General features: G+C 39.6%; 1 protein-coding gene across 4 annotated transcripts in view; it reads right to left on the reverse strand.

The window, feature by feature from the left end:
* Nucleotides 1-238: 238 nt before the first annotated feature.
* Nucleotides 239-21,151, reverse strand: part of LOC113416814 (TLE family member 1, transcriptional corepressor) — an 82,487-nt gene continuing 61,574 nt past the window's right edge. For all 4 annotated transcript variants that reach the window (XM_026674912.2, XM_026674897.2, XM_026674904.2 and 1 more), the window contains 6 exons: nucleotides 12,424-12,673; nucleotides 11,224-11,471; nucleotides 2,908-3,055; nucleotides 2,129-2,279; nucleotides 1,076-1,152; nucleotides 239-795 (listed from right to left, as the gene is read on the reverse strand). In XM_026674912.2, the coding sequence (XP_026530697.1) occupies nucleotides 688-795; nucleotides 1,076-1,152; nucleotides 2,129-2,279; nucleotides 2,908-3,055; nucleotides 11,224-11,471; nucleotides 12,424-12,673 (982 nt within the window). In that variant the 3' untranslated portion in view covers nucleotides 239-687. The remainder of the gene's footprint in view (nucleotides 796-1,075; nucleotides 1,153-2,128; nucleotides 2,280-2,907; nucleotides 3,056-11,223; nucleotides 11,472-12,423; nucleotides 12,674-21,151) is intronic.

Raw genomic sequence — 21,151 nt, forward strand, 5'->3', positions numbered from 1 at the left:
TTTTATAAATATGTTCATATATTTCCGAACAGTTCTGTATTACTTTTGTTGGTTGTCAACATGAACTATGAATTCTTATTCAACATCCCTAAATAAACTTTACAGGTGCTGAAAATAGAAAACCTTAGCAAATACTTGCCAGTTTTAGCCGAGCTTCTAAGTTTTAAACTATATGCTGCCCTTTTTTTTTTCTTTTAAATTATTTAAGGGGCATCGGTGGGGGAAAGAAAGGAGACCGTTTATTGATACTAAAGCCTTTACTGTAATAAACCAAATATATTTACAATTTGTACAAATGTTTGATCTTCAACAAAACATACAAAAACCCATATCCCAAGAGGCAAAAACCAGGAAACAATTTTATCCAAGATACCACTGTTCTACACAAGACAGAATGCAGGTGGAACCGCAAGTGCTGAAACGTCATCCCACATCATCAAGCAATGAGCATGATTCTATGATGTCATAAAAGGAGGCCCCCAAAAGGCTGCAACAGACTCTGCTGTTAAAAATCCATTAAAACTATGCTACGTTAGTCCTTCTTGCTAGATGTTGAGGAGCGTTGTGGGAAGATGTGGGAACCAAGTTCTTCGTTTCATCGTTTTAAAAAAGTAGAGTCTTTCTACATCTACAGTTTAAAATCATTTTGGCCCAGTTCAACTCTTTTTAAGTTTCCAACGCAATTTCTCAGTAGATAACTTCATAGACGGTAGCCTTCTTGTCTCCAGACCCAGTAACTATGTATTTATCATCAACGGAGATATCACAGCTGAGCACGGAAGATGACTCTTTGGACTAGGAGAGAAGAAACAGAAGTATAAGGGTCTATATGCCTGAACTCACACCTATGCACAAACCTTCCCTTGCTCCTACCCACAATGTATCAAGTTTTGGATTTAAATTCTAATGTGAGTGTAACATGTCCTATTTTAAGGTTGAAATAAGCCTATGCTCAGTTCCATGAACCTCCTGGCACAGCAGAAAGGGTATTGGTAATGGTACTGGTAATATTAACCCCCCATCTCAAAAGAATTCTGTTTTTAAACTTATTTTATATGCAAATTATAGTTCTTACCTGGAATATACTGGCACCATATGGGGTCCTCCAGGCATTTAGGAGATTATCTTTCCCGGTACTTACAAACCATTTGCCTGGAAAATGATCATTAATGAGAACATTTAGATATACTACATAGACATATACTGTATTCATAAAAGCCCTCTTCTGAATTGTTTCCAGGTTTACTTAATACAAGCAACTCTGTGACTCAAGACATCACATGGGAGAGAAGAGGACAAGGGGAACAGAAAGTAGGAAAAAGTGTCAAAGAACACTTCACGAAACTTAATACAACTTTTCATTTTGACAAATGCTTGCTGGCATAAATAACCCATGGAGTTTCTGAAATCAACTTTTCAAGTGATGTATCCTTATGAAGTGACTGAAATGCAAGATTTAACTAAAAGGTCATAACTAACTGGTCCAGTGAGTATCAAAACTGTGGACCTTCAACCAGGGGTGGGATCCGACCGGTGTAACTATCAGTTTGGGGATTTTACACTTTGCATTTTACATTACATTTTATCTGACAAATAAAACCAAAGCATATCAACGCCCCCAAAGTCCTTCAGAAAAGGACAATGTTAAAGACATACAAAACTCCACAAGAAGTCATCCCAGATGGCCGACCACATCATTGGAAAAAAAAAAGTGGCCACATGCTGAGTATTTGTGGCAGTTTAACCAGTTATAAGGGCATGGACCACTGTAGTCATGCCCTCTATTTCAAGTAAGGCTGCAACTAGCACATCAGCTAAAATTGGCAAAAAAACAACAACCTCCATGTACTGATCCAGCAGGAATTAAAAGTCAAAGAGTACTCCAAATTTGCAAACTTTCTGCAGGTGGTTAAAAATACTGTACAGTGCCGCTATCCGCTATATTATTATTTTGTAAGCCTTCTCACATCCTTGCTGGGAGAACCAGCAAGAAGAGAGCTACATTTATTTTCTACTTCTTAATGCAAAGTGGAATGGAAATATTCAAGTGGCATGTCTTCTTTTAAGGGCAGCTGTAGCTAATTTATACAAATGTTGATGACTGTTAGACATTATTCCTCAAACTTACCACAGTATGCAAACTTGAGTGAGAGCACACAGCTTTCATGCAGATGAAGCTGGTATTTGTCTGGCTTATTTACATGCAGTACTTCCACATTACTGCTTTCCATTCCCACAGCCAGCCATTCACCAGTGGGACAATAGCCAAGGGAAAATATCTTTAAAATAAAAACAGAGAGCTATTTACAATCCCAGCGAAAAGGGTAAACAATGAGAGAAGGAGAGAAAGAAAGGGATGGAGGGAGAGAGAAATAGAAACTGCTTTGTATATATATTGTGAAACATAGGATGATGATTTAGAGCTAGAAATCAGGACCAATATACGTTTATAATATGTATATATTAATTCCAGAATATGTGGACTAGTGCTAAACAGGCTTGTCACCTACAAAGGCATTTTGTTGCATTTTATTCTCCTTTGTTTTCACCTAACCCAAGTGAAAAATGCCAAGTAAGATTTATATATGCACTCACAGTTTTAAAGATTGTATAGGAAATATTCAAAAAAAAATTTCAAAGAAATTGTCACAAACAGGTGGTATAAATTCCTAAATACATCCTCGTTAGAAGTGGTTTTTATCCCTTAATAAATGGCTTCCTAAATAGTAGTTTGAGACTATAGCAACCTATATGGATAATAAGGTTAAACTGTGAACACTGTTAAGCAGTACTTCTGAACAAATGTTTGGTCTCCTCCCAGAGTTACTAAATGTACCCAGTAGATGAAGGATTTGAAATGTGTATTATTCACTGTCTTAGAAATGCTTTAAAGAAAATAAAAGACACCTGGGATGTGAAGTCATGCTGCTGGAGCTGCCTTCCTTCTCTCAAGTCCCAGGATCTGACAGTGTTGTCCAGGCCTCCCGTCCAGAGCTTGGTACCATCATTAGAAATGTCAATACAGCTGGCTCCATCTGTGTGGCCCTGGAATTGCCTGATAAAACAAACCAGATTGAATAATGATTTCCTGCCAGAACTCAAGGTAAACACTGTTGTGTTGTTAGTTTTGGATTCTGCCTGAGTATCATCTTCTCTGCATTAGCTAATGTGCATGAAGCAGCAATCTTGCACCCTTCCTACTGTGAAATGAGCTCCCTGTATGCAAGCTTTTTTTTTTTTTTTTGCAGGTGCCAAAGCACATGGAATGAGCCGCAAATTTGGGTAATGAGAACCAAACATATGTGTGCATTGATCTGTAAAAGGTGGAAGACTCTTTGATAAGCTGTAATTCACTACTGCAACACCTGGAAATAAAATTGAACAGATTACCAAGCTAAACTCAATATACAAAAGACAAATTGGCTCACAGAAAGAGCCAGTTATTTATAGGCTTTGTCAAGCTGCCAAATCAAGGACATTTTTAAAAAAATGTTTAAAAGATTTGGCTACATAAACACAAGGAGGAAGCTATCAAGAAACACGTCCTGACTAAGCCTTGCAAAACTCTGACCTAAGTCTGTCATCATTGTTCAACATTTTACATTTTAAATAGTTATAATTTAAATATAAATTTTATCTGTGAAACCCCTTGTTCTCAGTAATAAAAACTTACTCAAGTATATATTAAACCCTAAGCTTGAATGTTTAAAAGACTTGCTTTTTTCCCCCATCAACAATTAGATTTAGTACCATGTCATAATAGCAGCTGAAGAAGAACTATCCTGGGATAAGCTACGAATCTGCTTGATAAGCCCTAGAGGAGCACTGTCTTTCAGAAAGTGAAAAAAGGAGTTTTTCTACAACATGTACTGACTGCAGGTAAGGCTGAATGAATCACAAAAAGTTCAACCAATAGGGAATAATTAATGCCACCACTTGAGGCCATGTCAGATTACTATTTTTAGTTGCATTTTCGAAAATAAAAGTCAAATTAAGAATGTCAATGCTGATTCAGATTGTTTTTCTAAGGTACTGAAAAAGTTCCAAGGCTATTGAAGGAAAGTGACTATTATTCAAAAAGGAAAGCCATGAAAGAATTCAAAAAATGTTCTATTGCTGTTTTGTCTTTTTTCCAATATACACATCTTATATTTCAGTACCACACTCCCTTTTCAAAGGATCTGATCTACTGTGTAATTAGTACTTGCATAAGTAAAGCCCAAACCCATTGTAATCACAGATGATGAAGGGAAAAAGAGATACAGAAGATAAAGGCAGATACAAATAATAATTTCCGCTTGAAATACTGGCCAAAACTTTCCGGTATAATGCACAGTGCAGTGTAAATTATATTCAAAGGTGGTAACTGACAAACTATTTCAACTTAACCTGATTTCTTGGGCAAATCAAACATCTAAATGTATTGATGCCATAGCTTGTAAATAAGCATGCATACAATGTATGTGTCTGAAAATTTGGCATTGCAAAAGCAGAAATGCATTGCATTAGTTGATAGCATCAATATTATCAAATAACTTTATGAATATGGGTATCAGCCAGGAACCAGGAGGAAGGGAGGAAAGAAAAAAAGAGATTGAAGTTAGGGACTCAGTTTTCAAAGTCTTAACTTTTTACTATTCTACTTTATGGGCATAAAAAAAAGAATAAAATTAAATACAGAGCTGTCCGTTTTCTTTAAAAACAAAACACAAGCTGCAGAACTTAAATTAATTTGATTTTTGGCCCATCAGTATAGGGTTCACATTTCTGCTTGTAATTAAGATGACTCATTCAATCTGTAAGTGTCCAGAAATGCTTAAGTGGCCAAATGCCGATGCTTTAAATAGCCTCTCATTATGAAGGCAGGTGCAAATGTCAGCTGTGCTTGCTGAGATTTATTGTGCATCACTGCCAGGTTTTTTTTGGTGATATATGAATAGTTGGTTTTGTGGTCCACCAAACACTGTTAAATTACAAAGCTATTTTGGACTGTTAAAAGTTTCTTCCTTGCCAAATCATTCCCACCAAGGTGTACCAAAACATTCTTTCTTTTAATCTTGAAGGCTTGAAAGGAAATTACTTATGTGAGCATTATGCTAATTACACACCAGGCCTTGCAAGCTTGGAAATATTAGAGGTCATCTGCAAAAAGAAGCCAAGGGAGAAGGGAGAAACCCCTGACTAGAAACCAACAAAGGCATCAAGAAAAGCAGAACATTATTTGAGCTAATTTTTATTTTTATTTATCCTTTAGGTAAGTGAACTGTTTGAGAGCTGTTTCATTCATTTACAGTTGACAGTTATTTGAGGATAGTCTTAAATGTACTTAACTTAAATTTAGCCTTACATTTAACAAATTGAAGTGTTTTTTTTTTTTTTTTGGGGGGGATTAGCCTATTATGATACAAAGTATTTAATGCCAAGAGATTGAAGCTCCTAGACCTCCAAGATTAGATGCTGTCAAGCTAGTATTCAAAGTATCATGACAGAAAGGTTTTTGATTTCACACTAAGGCAACAGGAAGAGAGTTCTGACAGTTTAAAGTGTAATTTTAAATTTTCAATAAGTTTCATGAAACAAGGCAGGCAAAACAATGAGAGCTGGTGCCAGACTACAGTGCAGATAAATGAAAGTTTTGTTATAGTTTTTAATCGCCTTGGGTAGGAACTGTTTTGGCTAGCAAGAGGGTTAGGGTTGAATTAGGCATCCAGCCTAATTGTCAGTGAGAATTTGTAGAAATGGGGGTAGGTGGTGGGGATAAAAACATATGAGAAAATGAATAATAGGATTGTGTTGTGAGGAAAAGAGTGAGAAAATGTTAAATGTTATGAGAAGTTGTTGACAGAAGGTCAGACCAAAAGGTGAGGAAAGGTGGATGTGTTATTGGAGATAGATGGACACAAAATTGAATCATGAACCTTGGCCATAAGATTTGGAGAGTTGTCAGACAGTGGTGAGGAAATTAGGGATAATTCAGGTCAGCAATTTTCTGATGGCCTCAGTCACTAAGGTCACAAATGGAAAATACAGCAGCTGCCATTATTATTTCAGCAGCCACTAAAGTGAAAAAGGAGGCCCAATCAGGAAAATACACACACACACACACACACACACACACACACACACACGTGTTCTGACAGAGGTGGATAACAGAGGTAGAGGCTGTGATGAAGATTTGACAGCGACACTGAGAGACCAATCTGGGATCAGAGACTAGAAAAGTAATGGGAGCAGTAGAAAGCCAAGCCAGGAGCCCAAGCTGATTTGACACTGGCTGAAGATAGAGAATGGAAGGAACCTGAAATGGCCAGGAAGCCTAATTGAAAGAACAGGCTAATCTGGTGGTGGACTTTGGAATTCAGCTCCCAGGTGAGAGGTAGGGAGAAATGAAGAAGACCAAACTATGGGAAGAGGGAACCAGGGAGAGTAGAAACACTTGTCTTACTATAGTACATTGAGTGCAGTAGTGCATGAGTGCCACTAGGAACTATGTTGACATTGCTGCAGGTAGGTAGGCAAAAATGCCTAAAATTGGTAATGTGCAGCAGAAGGCATGACTATGTGGATAAATGATAGTAAGTTGTTTGAATGGTGAAGATGGAGTGGAGTTTGATGAGGTCTGTAGAAATTCCCTGGATATTATGGCCAAATGGGATATCTAGGCCAGGGTTCTCCAACCTTGGCAACTTTAAATCTTGTGGACTTCAACTCCCAGAGTTCCTCTGCCAGCAAAACTGGCTGAGGAACTCTGGAAGTTGAAATCCACAAGACTTAAAGTTGCCAAGGTTGGAGAACCCTGATCTAGGTGGTAAATGAAAGAGAAACAGAATTGGGGAAGAGGCCAGGCATTTACTGCAACAGAAGGGCAGAGGAAAGGTACAGCAAGGGACTTTATAAAAACCAACATTTATTAATATTGATATTGAACCCTAACCTCAACCATAAGTCTAACTAGCAGTGGGATACTACATGTTTCACTACCGGTTCGGTAATCACGTGTGCATGCGCATGCAGCTAACATGCTTTCCCCACACCAGCTGAGGCCTGCAGTGCCAATCAGTTGATCGAATAAAGAAAAGCACAGGGGCAGGTGGAAGGGCTGTTCCTGCGCTTTTCTCTTCTTTCTACTCTCAGCTGATCATGAGGTGTGTTGTTGTTTTTTAAACTATAGGTTCGGCCAAACTGGGCCGAACCGGAACATACCACCACTGACTTTAACCCTCCAACCTGATGGGCTCCTACTGTAGTGGCACTGATGTCAAATATCATGGGGGAAAAGACCGACCCTTTGAAATTTCACATTGGAATAAGTACAGAACAGAGTTTTCATCATATTTATTAAATGGAACGATTCGCTCAGGTAGAAGAACCAGTCTAACCAATTGTTCGCAATCTTTGGAGACAGCGTTTTTCTCTTTTTATATATAAATATTTTTAAGGCATGCTGATATTCAATTATACAAAGCTACAACCAGCTTTGGAAGTTTTGAATCAGAATCTGGTGGCTGTAAGAGACTGGGTACCAAGAAAGTGTCTGTAACTGAGTAGAGTTGCTTCTCATTCACAACTATCTTGGCTGTCCAGAAATCTCTACCAAGGGTTATACTTCCCCTAGAACACTGGTCCCCAACCGTCCTGGCTTGGAAAGAGGGGGTAGTTCTGTGCAAGTGGCAGATGAGTGGCACTTGAGTGCAAGCACCCATTACCTGCACAAGGGGAGCTGCATGCGTGAGACAAGTACCTGCTGCTCACAAAAGGAGAGCTGCACACAAATACGTGTTCTCCCGATACTTTCCGCAGCCCAGTTCCGAACTGGTGATCCCTATCCCAGAAGATCTAGTTTATACTTTGTTGGTCCACCTAGATTCATGATTCCTGCTTGGACAGCAAATAGAAACTAGGACTCCTTTGCTCATTTTTTAAAATAGAAATGCAAGTTATGGCACCACTTGGTTTACATGGCTCCGATGGCCCTCACAATCACACATTTTTACTATTCCAACACACTCTACTGCCTTTGTAAATGATTCAGCACCTACATTTTGTGAAGGAGGATTGTAGAGTTACTGCCATTCTATGGTCCCTGAATGAGCTGCCAGTAAGTTTCTGAATCTACCTCAAAATGCTGATTATTATGGATTAGGCTGTTCAATGCATGACATTTGGCTACAGACTACTTAAAAAAGATGATTCTGCCCCGCCTACCCCAGGCAACCAAAGGAGGTGTTTTTAAGGCCATACGTCATAAGCAGAGGGAAGGTGAGGAGCCAAAAAATGGCAGCCTATTGCATTCATATGCTGCATTCGGAGATACATCTAGCTTCTGCTATTTGGAAGGACCCTGACAAGCATCTTATTCCAGTTGGACTTTGGCCCTTGATGAGAAATTTCATCTTGTTTTTGATGTGTTTAAATGCTGCATTGATATGATCCTATGACTTTGAACACAGCATCATATCTTTCAGATTGGAGCAATATTATTATTATTATTGATTAAATTTATTGGCCACCCATCTTACCACAGGCTAACTGGGCAACTTACGATGTTAAAAAGGATAAAAATTATACAAAGCCCATATATATTACAAATACAATACTACAAAAATATAAAAATACAAATTCTCAACCCTAACTAAAAGTGGGGAGGGAGGGAGTAGGACAAGGGGTGGGTTGGAGGTGGGATTTGTTATTAATCTATCAATTACCTGCAGTGTGAAACTCCCCCCCTTGGAGCCCCAAGCTAACTGACAGAGTCAGGTCTTGAAGCTCTTGTGATTTCAATTTAATTTCAGTTTTTGTTGACACTAATATAAAAATATGGATGAATCAATCAATCAAATGGACTATTGTTCTTAAGAATATGGAATCAAGAACAGCATATGTCAACAAACAAAGCTACGCAAGAGCCTGAAGCCAGCGTCAGTAGAGTAGTAGTTCAAAATAAGCAGAAGGCCCACATGTAACTGAATTAAGAAAGATGATTGAGGAATTAAGAGGTCAGGTGCAGTAGGAACTCAAATTAAAAGAGCCCACTAGAGAATGAAAAGCTATTAAAGTATGATGGAAAAATGGATGAAGAATGTCAATAGAGGATCAGCTCTTGATCAAGCACATTATAAAAGAGGTTAATTATGTAACAAGTTTGCCATCATTTCACTCTTAATGTTATCAGCTATCCCTGGTGGAGGCTAATTGAATGGGAAATCCTTCAGTCACTAATTATTTGTACTTACATACCAATAGATTTATGTTGTATTTTACACAGGTACTCCTTGACTTATAACCACAATTGGGAGTAGAATTTTGGTCGCTAAGGGATTCAGTTGTTAAGCAAGTGCAGACCCAATTATATGGGCATTTTTAAGGTGGTAGTTAAGCAAATCACAACAGTGAATCACAGTCATTAAGCAAATCCTAACTGACTTTGCTTGTCAGAAGCCAGATAGGAGGGGTACAAATCATGATCACATAACCACAAGAGCAGGGGTGGGATTCTACTGGTTCGGCCCAGTTCTATAGAACCAGTAGCTCCGAAGAACAGCTAACACCGAAAGGGTTCACTGCGACGATCTTCTGGTCATCTGTTTGGCCTGCCCACCCGCCCGGGCTCTAGGCTGTCCTTTATTCTCTTTTTCCTCCTCAGCTGCTTTGCACAGCATAGCTGAGTGCCACTCGTCAGCTGGAGCAAGTGCATGCTTGCTGGACCCGTAATTTGTAAGTAGTGTGCACGTGCAGCGCACATTTGGCACGCACACATGCGAAGTGAACCGGTTGTTATGCTGGTAGGATCCAGGAGTGGGATACGACAGGTTTAACTACCGGTTCGGGATTTACGAGCTTCCCTGCACGCTGTGAGCTGCGCGCATGTATATCGTCATTAGCACGTCATCAGCACGCTGCGTGTAGAGAAGCAGCCTTTCTTGTTTTTTTTAAACTTTTCTTGTTTTTTTAACTGCAGCTGTGCCTCTTTTCTTGTTTTTTTAACTGCAGCTGTGCCTCGCACAGCAGCTGAGGTTGAAAAATCAGGAAATAAAGATCAGGTAAGAGCCCAGGTGGGTGGGTGGGCAAAAACATCAGCAGACATAAACCGGTTCTATGTCTGCTGCTCTTCAGAGCTACCGGTTCTACAGAGGTGGACAGAACTGGTAGAAATCCACCCCTGCACGAAGAGGCTACAAATGTTGTAAATGTGGGGTAGTTGCCAAGAGCCCTAATTGTGATCATGTTAGTGTGACTATTCTAATTCCAAGAACGGATTGTCACTTCTTCTGAAGCCATCATAACTTCTAACTGTTGAGGATCCACTCTTGACCCTCAACAGGGAAAGGTCGTAAAAAGTACAAAGACTACCTGTACCTTTCCTTGATACAAACTATGCACTGTACAACTGAAGATAACCAGATAACCTGAACAAGCTATAAATATTCTTTAACATTCAGCATTTTCAAGTGTTTGCAGAGCACACCTGCAGTATTTCTGGCAGACAAGGTAGCTAACAGCTTTCATTTTTTTAAAGACAGGAATGGCATTTATTTACAAATGGTGACAAATAAATATTCCCTAGAATAAAACTCACTCCCTGTCATGGCCAGACAAGTACAGCAATCACAAAAAATGCACCTTTGCTCAAAACAAGGGCAGAAATTGAGAATTGGTGTTAGTTTCCATTCTAGGTAAGAAAACAAAGGCTGTAAATAAACTATAAGTAGCTAATGATGTACCTTCTCAAATGTTCAAACTATTGTTTTTGAAAACAAAACAGAGGAAGGAGTAGGACATTGTGCTTCCAGCTTTATAGTACAATTTGAAGCCACAACAATCAGATTTGACACAAAGAAAATCTCAGTTTCAAACAAAACCCATGCCAATTAATCATAGAACTCATTTTTCTCACAACTTATAATTATTTTCATAGCATTCTAAAATATAAACCACATTAGTGATTGCTGGATTTTTATTTTTGGATGTCATCTCACTGGCTTCTGAGATTTCAGAAGACATTATCCATAAAAATACAGCTTCCCACTCATAAGGTTTTGTTTCCAAATATCAGCACCCAGACAATTGAATGCTGCAGATTTTCTTGTGAAACTGAAACACATAACCCTGAAAACTTTTGATGTACTCAAACTTTTCATTCTGAAGAACCAGTGGCAGATGGAGTACGTCCACATAAAAGTAGCTTTCAGAGTAGTTTCAAATGGATAAAGTAGAGCAACTAACCTGACCAGGGTCTGATTGTGCAGGTCCCATACTGCAATGTTCCCATCGCTACAGCAGGAGAAGCACACCTTGGAATCGGGGCTGATTGCTAGTGCGTAGCAGGCGGGAGCCGAGGATGTCAACTCTGCTTTTATACGTGGAGTGGGTGCTGCCAGGTCCCAAATGGATAACGTGCTGGCCTCCCCACCAACGATCAGGGTGCATCCATCAGGCAGTAGCTTACAAGACCGAATGTAGTTATCTCTATTCTGGAGAAAAACACATGGCCTCAGAAATATATAATGCACTGATGGGCTATGACACTTTTGCAAGCCATTTCAAGAAAGAGATTATAGGACATCTCTGTTATAGTTAAGTAACCCAAAAAGAAAAAAGAGATGGAAAAAGTAAGGAGTTATTATAGATTCCAACCCATAAACTAAAACCAATTGTCAACATGTTCACTTCTAAAACACAAATTAGAATAGCAAAACTTCTGTAAAACATCTAGAACAGGGATGTCAAATTTGATTTCATTGAGGCCCGCATCAGGGTTGTGTTTGGGGGGCCATGGCCAGTGTGGGCATAACCAGCTCAACATCACTCGTGTTGGGGGTACCTGTGGTTGGCCCGAGAGCTCTGCCAGTGAAAACGGAGCTCAGCAGGGCCGCACGCTGAATCCACTGGCAGAGGATTGCAGGAGGCCATCACAGCTGAAAACAGAGCTCAGGAGGGCCATGCACAGCCCTCCTGAGCTCCGTTTTTGCTGGCAGAGAGTTTCAGGAGGCTGTCGCAGCCAAAAATGGAAGCAGCAAAGGTACCGCAGGCTGGTTCTTCGCTGCTTCCAGGGCAGCCCTGCAGGCCAGATCCAAGCAGCCCTGAGTTTGACACCTCTGATGAAGAAAATACAGTGCTACAAACAATTTCATTTTCTTAGAAAGTTCAGTAAGTTTTTCTCTGGGGCAGATGAATTTCATTTTAAGTTAAGCCACTTGAAGCACTGCAGCTAAAACAATATGTGTTTTTGGCAACACTGGTATCTTGTAATATGGTGGAAGTAAGGATACAGTGGCACAAATTATTAATAGCTTGCTTCTAAGTACATTTAATTAAAATTATTGCTTTTATGGTAGAAATAACCTCAAGACTAAACTAAGTTCATCTGAACCCAGGTTTTAGTACTGAACTTCAATGAAACCACCTTTATTCAGAATTTCTTACCAGACAGTCCAGTTGAGAAACAGGACTCTTATTGCCAGGTTGGCTGATATCCCAGACTTTGACACACCCTTTTCCACCAGTATACACATGTCTTGTTGGATTGCTTATGGTAACCGCACACACCACTTCCCCATGGTTCAAGGTATTGATCTGGCGAGCATGCCGAGGTATTCCTGGTCCAATGAGAGCATCTGGAGGGAAAGGAACTGGCTGCATCTGGCCATCTGCAGTAACGTGAAAGGAATATGCTCTGTAGGGATGAAAGGAGCAGACAGTTTGGGAAGAAAAACAAAGGTCAAATTATTGACACATTTCAACCTGTGAGTATATGTCTATGTGCCACATGGTATGGAGTGCAGGTAACCCTCAAATTATCACCATTTATTTAACAACCGTTCAAAATTATGATGCCACTGAAAAGTGAATTACAATCACCCCTCACGCTTATGATCGCTGCAGTGTCCCTGGGATCATGTGATCAAAAATCAGGCACTTGGTAACTAGTATATATTTATGATAGCTGTAACATTTGGGAAGGGGTGTCACGTGATTGCCATTTACAACCTTCCTGAGACAGTCAATGGAGGACACTGGATTTGTTTAACAACCACAGCAAAAGAAGTCACTGGGTGTGAGTCACTTTATGACCTCATTTTTAGTGATAGAAGTTCTGGTCTCAGTTGTGGTTTTAAGTTGAGGATTACCTATAGCTGTTTCTATCTGAACAAAAGTAATCAATAGCACAGAAAAGATAAGTTATTTTTCACGGTGATTAATCAAGAATATCTATCAATTCTGAGCTGATGTGCCTTTTCAGTTCAAATACTTTGCCTTCCCTGTCCCCAGTTTTCTAGAGCTTCAACAACCAGTTCTTAGATGCTGAATGCATAGAATAGAATGTATGGATTCAGGGAATGACTAGTCTGAATTCTTCAATAAAGATCATTGAAACTTGATCATATCCTAATTCCATCTAATAAAGGTAGTCCTCGACTTATGAAAGTTCATTTAGGGACGTTCATAGTTACAACAGCACTGAAAAATTATGACCGTTGCAGCATTCCCAAGGTCATGTGATTTATATTCGGATGTTTGGCAACTGACTCATATTTATGACGGTTGCAGTGTCTTGGGATCATGTGATCCCCTTTTGCAACCTTTTGACCAGCAAAGTCAGTGGGGGAACTAGATTCACTTAACGATCATGTTACTAATTTAACAACTTCAGGATTCAGCTAACAAATGTGATAAAAACATCAAAAAATATGGCAAAACTCGCATAACAAATTTCTCAGCAACATAAATTTTTGGAGTAAGTTCTTTAAAACATTTTGAGGAGGAGGAGGGGAGGGGGGAGGAAGAGGAGGGGAGGAGGAAGGGAGGAGGAGGATAGCAGCAACAGTCATATGCCTTAATTTCTCTTAGAATCTTGTCAGGCTAAAAGCATTAGCATTCTCATTACTGTTCTTTTGAACAACCAGCCTGTATTTGTATTTTAAATGCCATGTGTTAGTTCAGAAATCCATTTTGCTAGAAAGAGCACAATATATGTTGGATAAACACTAATTCACACTCATGCACACACACTCCACCCTATTGACTTCTTGAACTATGAATGAAATGGCGAAGCTCCCCCAGTCAAGAAGAGACATAGCAAGGATCCTGCATTTCATTTGCCAAATAAATTCAATATGACATCCTGATTTGTGTGCCTGAAAGGAACTAGTTTTCAAACTCAAGCTGAAAACTCTCCTGCTGTCAATATAAATTTGCAGTAGACAGGGCATTATCTGAACTCCTACACCAGAAATTTTCAATAGACTTATCTATCACAGATAAGGCTATAACATCAGAAAGTTGCTATGGGTAACTGAAGACATCCTACTGCCTTGGGGTGATCAGGCGTAGCGTCAATCTAGTTTCAAAAAGCAAATAATGAGAGGAGATCAACTCAGCACCCAGGATTTTCAAAGTTTATCTTGTCTATTTATATAGTACACAAAGACTAAGAAAGAAGCAGCTTCTTTAAGGCAGAAAGAATATATGTTGTGTAGGAGTCAAAGAGAAAGGGACCAGGTAGTATTATTATTTTTTTGTTCAATCAAAGAAACAAGACTGGGGAATAATAGCCAGGAGATCTGGGGCTTTTATGACCCTGAAGTTCTCAATTCATGGAGGTTTTACTTTTCAACTTAATTGAAGGTTTTGCAACCACACTGTCAAAGGAAAAAAGAAAAAGAAAGAAATCTCCATCAAATGTCTAAACATTAGTATTTTAAGTAAAACAAAAAATAAAAACTGTCATCAAAATCCAGAATATGTAGTTAGTACATAATATACAGAAACTTGTCTGCTGAGATAGACATACAATTGGAGAAAGAAAACAATTATTTTATGATGATTGGGTGTGTATGTTTATTGTAGGTAATGGAGAACTGATAGGATGCATGATAAAAAACATTTACAATTTAAGCCCAGATCAAATCTCAGAAAGGATCCTAGAAAACAGGACTTCAGTTCTTAGATATCTGGGGCTCTCCAGGGATACTAAAATCACACTGAATCAAATAATGAAAAAGTTTTAAATAACAGGCCTCTGCAATTCAGCTTTGGTATGATTTCGGGGTCTGAGATTCAGAGATAAAGTGATCTTGATTCAAGACACTTTGTGATTTGATTTGGGAAAGAAATCATCCATAGACTATAAAGGAAAGGCATATAAATACTTGCAGCTGTTTATTTTTTTAGCAAAAGGGGTTTTAAAAGATAAGGATGATAAGAATCTCTAGAGAACATTGACCCTACCTAATTTCTGTCGAGCAGTTTATAAGATTTCACAGGAAGTTTTTTTAAAAAAAAAAAAAAAAATAACAATCCCCCTTCATTTTTTCTAAGACCCAAATCACCAAGAAGAAGAATGTAGTGAAGTAGCCCTCAAATTACACCTCAAAGACTAGGCTACTGATCCAAGGTGTTGAGAAAGATTCCTGGGGGAGAGAGGCAGAGACTCACATGAAGAGTTCCCTCACTGTTGACTTTCAGAGGAAAAACTCTTGTCCAGAGCTCTTCTGGACAGGTAACAGAAGAAAACTGCTGGACTGGGACAGCATAGCTTTGCTGCTTCTGTGAGTTCCCTTTTCTTTGTGTGTGGTGATATTGTCAGGGGTTCTTTTTAAACCATATCCCATCATTAGATTGACCCATCATCATTAGACTGGAGACACACAAAAGCACTAGTTCCTACATTTGGGGATTTCCATTACATCTCCCTATAAGGAAGGAAGATTTTTTTTATTTTGCAAGGGTGTACAAAAATCATGCATAAGATATGTGCAAACATACACTTCCTATTACCTCTGTCCTCTTTTGTTTGTTTGCTCTGTACTCTTAACTATGATATCTCTCTATGTTTTCTTCTTACAAAGCTAGTTCTGTTTTAACTCTCTGTAGTTTCTTCTACGTTTCTTCTTTCTTGTTGTTTTTTAACAGCCAGCATGTAGAGCTCTTGCCCCTTTCCAAGTTATGCTTTCTCTTGCTGGGCCCTTTCTACTTTTTCTGAGGACCATTCACGCCCTCTGAAGAAAAAAAGTTCCTTCTTTCATTTGGTTGTGTAGTCTGTTTGCTAGTGGCTGCAGAACTCCAAAACTCACAACTCCTCTATTTTTCTCCCACACCTGTGTCAAGGTTGCAGCTTTACTGGCAACTCTGCCATGCTGCAGCTGGGGGAAAGGCCTCAAATGGGAAGCAAGGAAGGCAGCTCAGGTGCCTGCAATTTTGTCAAGGAGACTTGCTTGCTTGCTGAAATTGGTATCTGCTCTGAGCTGATGCTGCTTTTTGTGTTGAAAGAATCTACAAATGGTATTATAAACTTTACTCATGTTAATATGTTTATAAAGAAGTTAATGATCCTGCTGAATCATCTCTGTGTTTCTTGGACTTGAATTTTTGCTGCAAACTCTAACACAACACTTGTGTTAGTCTAGCACTCATTCATTCATTTTTGAAAGATTTAAACCATTTTGGGCACAATTTAAAGGTATATTTTGATCCAAATTGCTTATTGAACTGACTGGTCTTCTTTTCTGTTAACCTCAACAAAGAAGCTAAGAACCGAGAAAGTAAATTGCACCCAATTACTGTTAACCTCACAGTTCTAACAGAGTTCAATAATGTGAGTGTGGGCTACGATAAAACTCAAAGGCCAGCCACTCAAATCTGTCAGAGAGCTCCTCACACCTCTCAATCCACCCAGCCTCCCTTTCTCTCAAATTGCATAAACTGTGATGGCACAAGAAAAGTTATCAATTCTGAAAAATGTTGTGAAAGACCACAAAGCATTTCAAAATCAAAGACTTCAAGCAGGTACCTTCTTTGATTTGTGAATTAACGTTAGTAACATGATTTGATCAAAATTCTTGAAAATTTTGATGAAAATGATGAAAATTCTTGAAAATTGGTGCAACTCTAATATATACACTTTATTTGCAGAGAATGACCTAGTTTGCAGAACTACTTTTCAAATGTGGCATTTGAATTTTGCTTTGGAACATTAGGAATGAAACATGCAGAGCAAACATTTGTAAAGAATTGAAATGTGACTGACAGGTTTTATTTCTGAATTCTGAACCTGAATGTTTGCCTTGCATTCCCATTCCACTATCTTGCAGCACAGGAACAAATGAGTACATAATGTATTCAAATATTCTGAAACTGTTTGAAACTTGAAAATGAAATTATCTTTTAAGTCATATTAAACTTAGAAGTAGGAATCACCATTTTTAGCATGTACATTTCTACCGTGTTTCTCACAAAATAAGGCCGGGCCTTATTTTTTTTTGACCCCTGAAAAAACAGGTAGGCCGTCTTTTCGGGGGTGACTTAATTTCCTCCCACACCTAGAGCAGCCCATATGCATGTACCTCGCCGCGAGGCTGCTTCTATCGGCTGACGAAAGCTCCCAAAGCCAGAGTCCCTAGCTGCTTCAGGGTGTGGCGTGGCTGCCCATGTCCCCTTGCCTTTAGGCAGTCTCTTTTGGGCGATGGAAGCTCCCCAAATGCAGTCACCAGCCACTTCGATCGGCTGGTAGAAGCGGCCTCGGGGTGAGTGCACACACACACACACACACTCCGCTTGCCGCGAGGCCGCTTCTATCAGCAGACAAAAGCTCCCTTGAAGGCAGAGTCCCCAGCCTCTTCGGGGCAAGGCGTGGCTGCCCGTGTCCCCTCATCTTTAGGCAGTCTCTTTCGGGCGATGGAAGCTCCCCAAATGCAGTCACCAGCCACTTCGATCAGCCAGTAGAAGCGGCCTCGGGGTGAATGCACACACACACACACACACTCCCCTTGCCGCGAGGCTGCTTCTATCGGCAGATGAAAGTTCCCTTGAAGGCAGAGTCCCCAGCCGCTTCGGGGCGAGGCCGATCAAAGTGTGCGTTCACCCCGAGGCCGCTTCTACTGGCCGATCAAAGTGACTGGTGACTGCATTTGGGGAGCTTCCATCGCCCGAAAGAGACTGCCTAAAGACGAGGGGACACGGGCAGCCATGCCTCACCCTGAAGTGGCTGGGGACTCTGCTTTCAAGGGAACTTTCTTCTGCCGATAGAAGCGGCCTCGCGGAGAGGGGAGTGTGTGTGTGTGTGCGTTCACCCCGAGGCCGCTTCTACCGGTTGATCGAAGTGGCTGGTGACTGCATTTGGGGAGCTTCCATCGCCCAAAAGAGACTGCCTAAAGATGAGGGGAAACGGGCAGCCACGCCTCGCCCTGAAGCGGCTGGGGACTCTGCCTTCAAGGGAGCTTTCGTCTGCCGATAGAAGCAGCCTTGCGGCGAGGGGAGTGTGTGTGTGCGCTCGCCCCGAGGCCGCTTCTATCGGCCGATCGAAGCTCCCTTGAAGGCAGAGTCCCCAGCTGCTTCGGGGTGAGACGTGGCACACACACACTCCGCTCGCTACGAGGCCACTTCTACCGGCCGATTGAAGTAGCTGGTAACTGCATTTGGGGAGCTTCCATCGCCTGAAAGAGACTGCCCTAAAGGCGAGGGAACACGGGTAGCCACGCCACACCCTGCAGCGGCTGGGGACTCTGCCTTCAGGGAGCTTCTATCGGCTATTGGGGTATTCTAGCCTAGGCTACCTGCAGGGCACTCCTAAGGGCAAGTTTTCTCCCCATCCCCCCGCCCTTCTCCCACCCATTTCTCTTTACCTCGTGTAGTTCTAACAAACGATGTGAGAAATGGCAGGGAAAAGCATGGTTTGAATAGGCCTAAATTTTGGGGGCGGGGCTTAATTTCACCTCATGCCTAGAAATCATGCTGGGCCTTCCTATTGGTGGAGGCTATATTGTTGGAGAAACACAGTAGCTTAAATGCAAATTAAAACTATGTTTTATTTATCAGTTAATATTAAAATCCACTTCCCTTTAGCATTCTGGTGATGCAAAATTCTAAGATACAACAAATCTTGCCAATATCTTCTGCCAACTAAATGGCATAAAAACAGTATAATGTGCTCTGTACAGGAATGGTAAATATTGTCCGGTTTGAACTCCTTCGGAGACGGACCAAAATCCACATTTGTGCGTGGTTTCGATCCGTGCTCACTGCCAGAGCTCCCAGAGCTGGCTGGGTTCGGGGCTAAGCCACCCCGTAGAGGTGGTAAAGAGGAAGGAGACCCCCAGCAGGGTCGAGGAGAGCCACATCTCTCCTCCCCAGCTGGCCATTACTCCCTTTTCTGAAGGCGGTTGCAGCAGTGGTCAGAAATGGCCACCTCAAAGAAGAACTCGACCGGAAAAGAAAGTGCAGGAGGAAAATAAGAAGAGAAAGTTTTGGTTGACCGGGTTAAATCAAAAAAGCAACAACATAGGGTACCCTGGAATTTAAACTATAAAAATAATATTGTTCCCAAAGAAGATCTTGAAGCGGCGAAGGAGAGAGGAAAGGGAAAGGATCTGGTTTTTTTCCCCTTCCTTTCTTATATTGACAGCTAAGAGACTTAAGTAAGAAATTGATAAAAATCCACTTTGACATTAATAGGCATTTAAGCTGAAAATAAAATGTCAAAGGGATAATAAAGATTTTTGGATATTTAAAAACTTTTAAAAGCAGGAAAGGAGAGAAAAGAATAAAAGGGCAGGATCTGGAAAAATGGAGGAGACTGCCTGGAACAAAAAGGAATTTACAGTGAAACTTTAACAAGATTCCTAAAAAATACATTCCAACTGAAACTTTGTAACAAAATAATAGAACCCCAGGAAGAGAGAGTGAAAAAAGAAGCAAGAAGAAACAGCTTCGGATTATTTGGATTATTTGGTGATTTTTGGATTTTTGGCTATTGCATTTAAATGACTAAAATCAATCGGGTGGTTGTTTAAAAGTGTTTAAAATGGCATCACTTCAAGAAGAACTGAAAATGGAACTCAAAAAACAGAAAGAAGATGCACAAGAAGGGAGAGGCTCTTTTGGCTTCATATTTCAATTCCTAGAAATGGAGATCTGAAACTATGAGAAACAACAAGAAACGCTTGTAGAACAAGAAGATCTGGACAAAGAAGAAGCCATCTTTAATGATCAAGTAATTTTATGTGGGGGAAAAAAAGGAAAGGGGGGAAAGAGAGTGAAAAGTTTAAGATTTGAAAAACAACCAAAAAAAGGAACAGTTTGAAAAATAATTACAATATTAGAAAGCAACAGAAGAGGGGATTACAGAAGAGAAAATTAGAAGTAGAGACAAGGGGGTAAAAAGGGGAGGGAGAAGAAGAGGGGGAAGAAGGACAGGAAAAGAAGTTATAAAAGACAGGAACAAGATATAGAGAAACAGGGAAAAGATATAAGGATTGAAAGTATAAACCTGTTCAGAGATAATGGGTGAAAATTTAATTGAAAAAGGGATTCTGCAAAGGTGCATAAGATAGTATTGTTATATTAGAAATAGAAATAATTTTAGAAAATATGATGACTAAAATGATGGATAAAATATTCTAATATATGGCAAAAATATTCTAATATAGTGGAATGTTTGTCAATAAATAAATGAAAGAAAGTGAATGTGAAAATGAAATTAGGAAAGGATGGGAACATTTTAATTATTATTAATGATTTATAAAAATATAAGTGAAGAAGTATGGGGAAAAAGGATTAATTATGGAAAGTTTATAAGTGTTCACAAGGAAGTATGATATTCAATTGAAAAGAAAAAGATGTTAAGACTTTAATGAATATTAATGATAGAATTGAATTTGAATGAGTGATTTACACACACACACACACACACACACACACATGTATGTATGTATGTATGTATGTATGTATGTATGTATATTTTTTTAAGGATATAGTGTGTATTAAGAATGTACCAAGCAGAATTCGATTGGAAGTTATGTATTATATTGAATGCTATAATCTTAAAGGTATAAATTGAACTTTAAATAAGAATTGAATGGACAAAATCAAAAGATATAAAGGCATCATACTCCAATTAGTAACTACAGGGGAAAATTTGTTTAATGAGAAAAGATAATATGAAATTGAAACAGGACAGACAAAAGTACAAATATAATGATTTGAATTGAGATATGAGATAATTAAAAATAAAGTTGAGAATATCAAAGGAGGGGGAAACTATGTAGAAAATGTTAAACAGTAATACGACATGGAATAGAACACAAAGATGAACATGAAATTGAGTTTGTGTCGGTATGAAGAAGTGACAACCCGTGATCATGCTATTCTCAAAAAA

Source organism: Notechis scutatus, chromosome 2 (genome assembly GCF_049901735.1).
Source record: "Notechis scutatus isolate UNSWTSFEM ecotype Mainland chromosome 2, rNotScu1.2, whole genome shotgun sequence".
In the NCBI taxonomy this organism is placed as follows: domain Eukaryota; kingdom Metazoa; phylum Chordata; class Lepidosauria; order Squamata; family Elapidae; genus Notechis; species Notechis scutatus.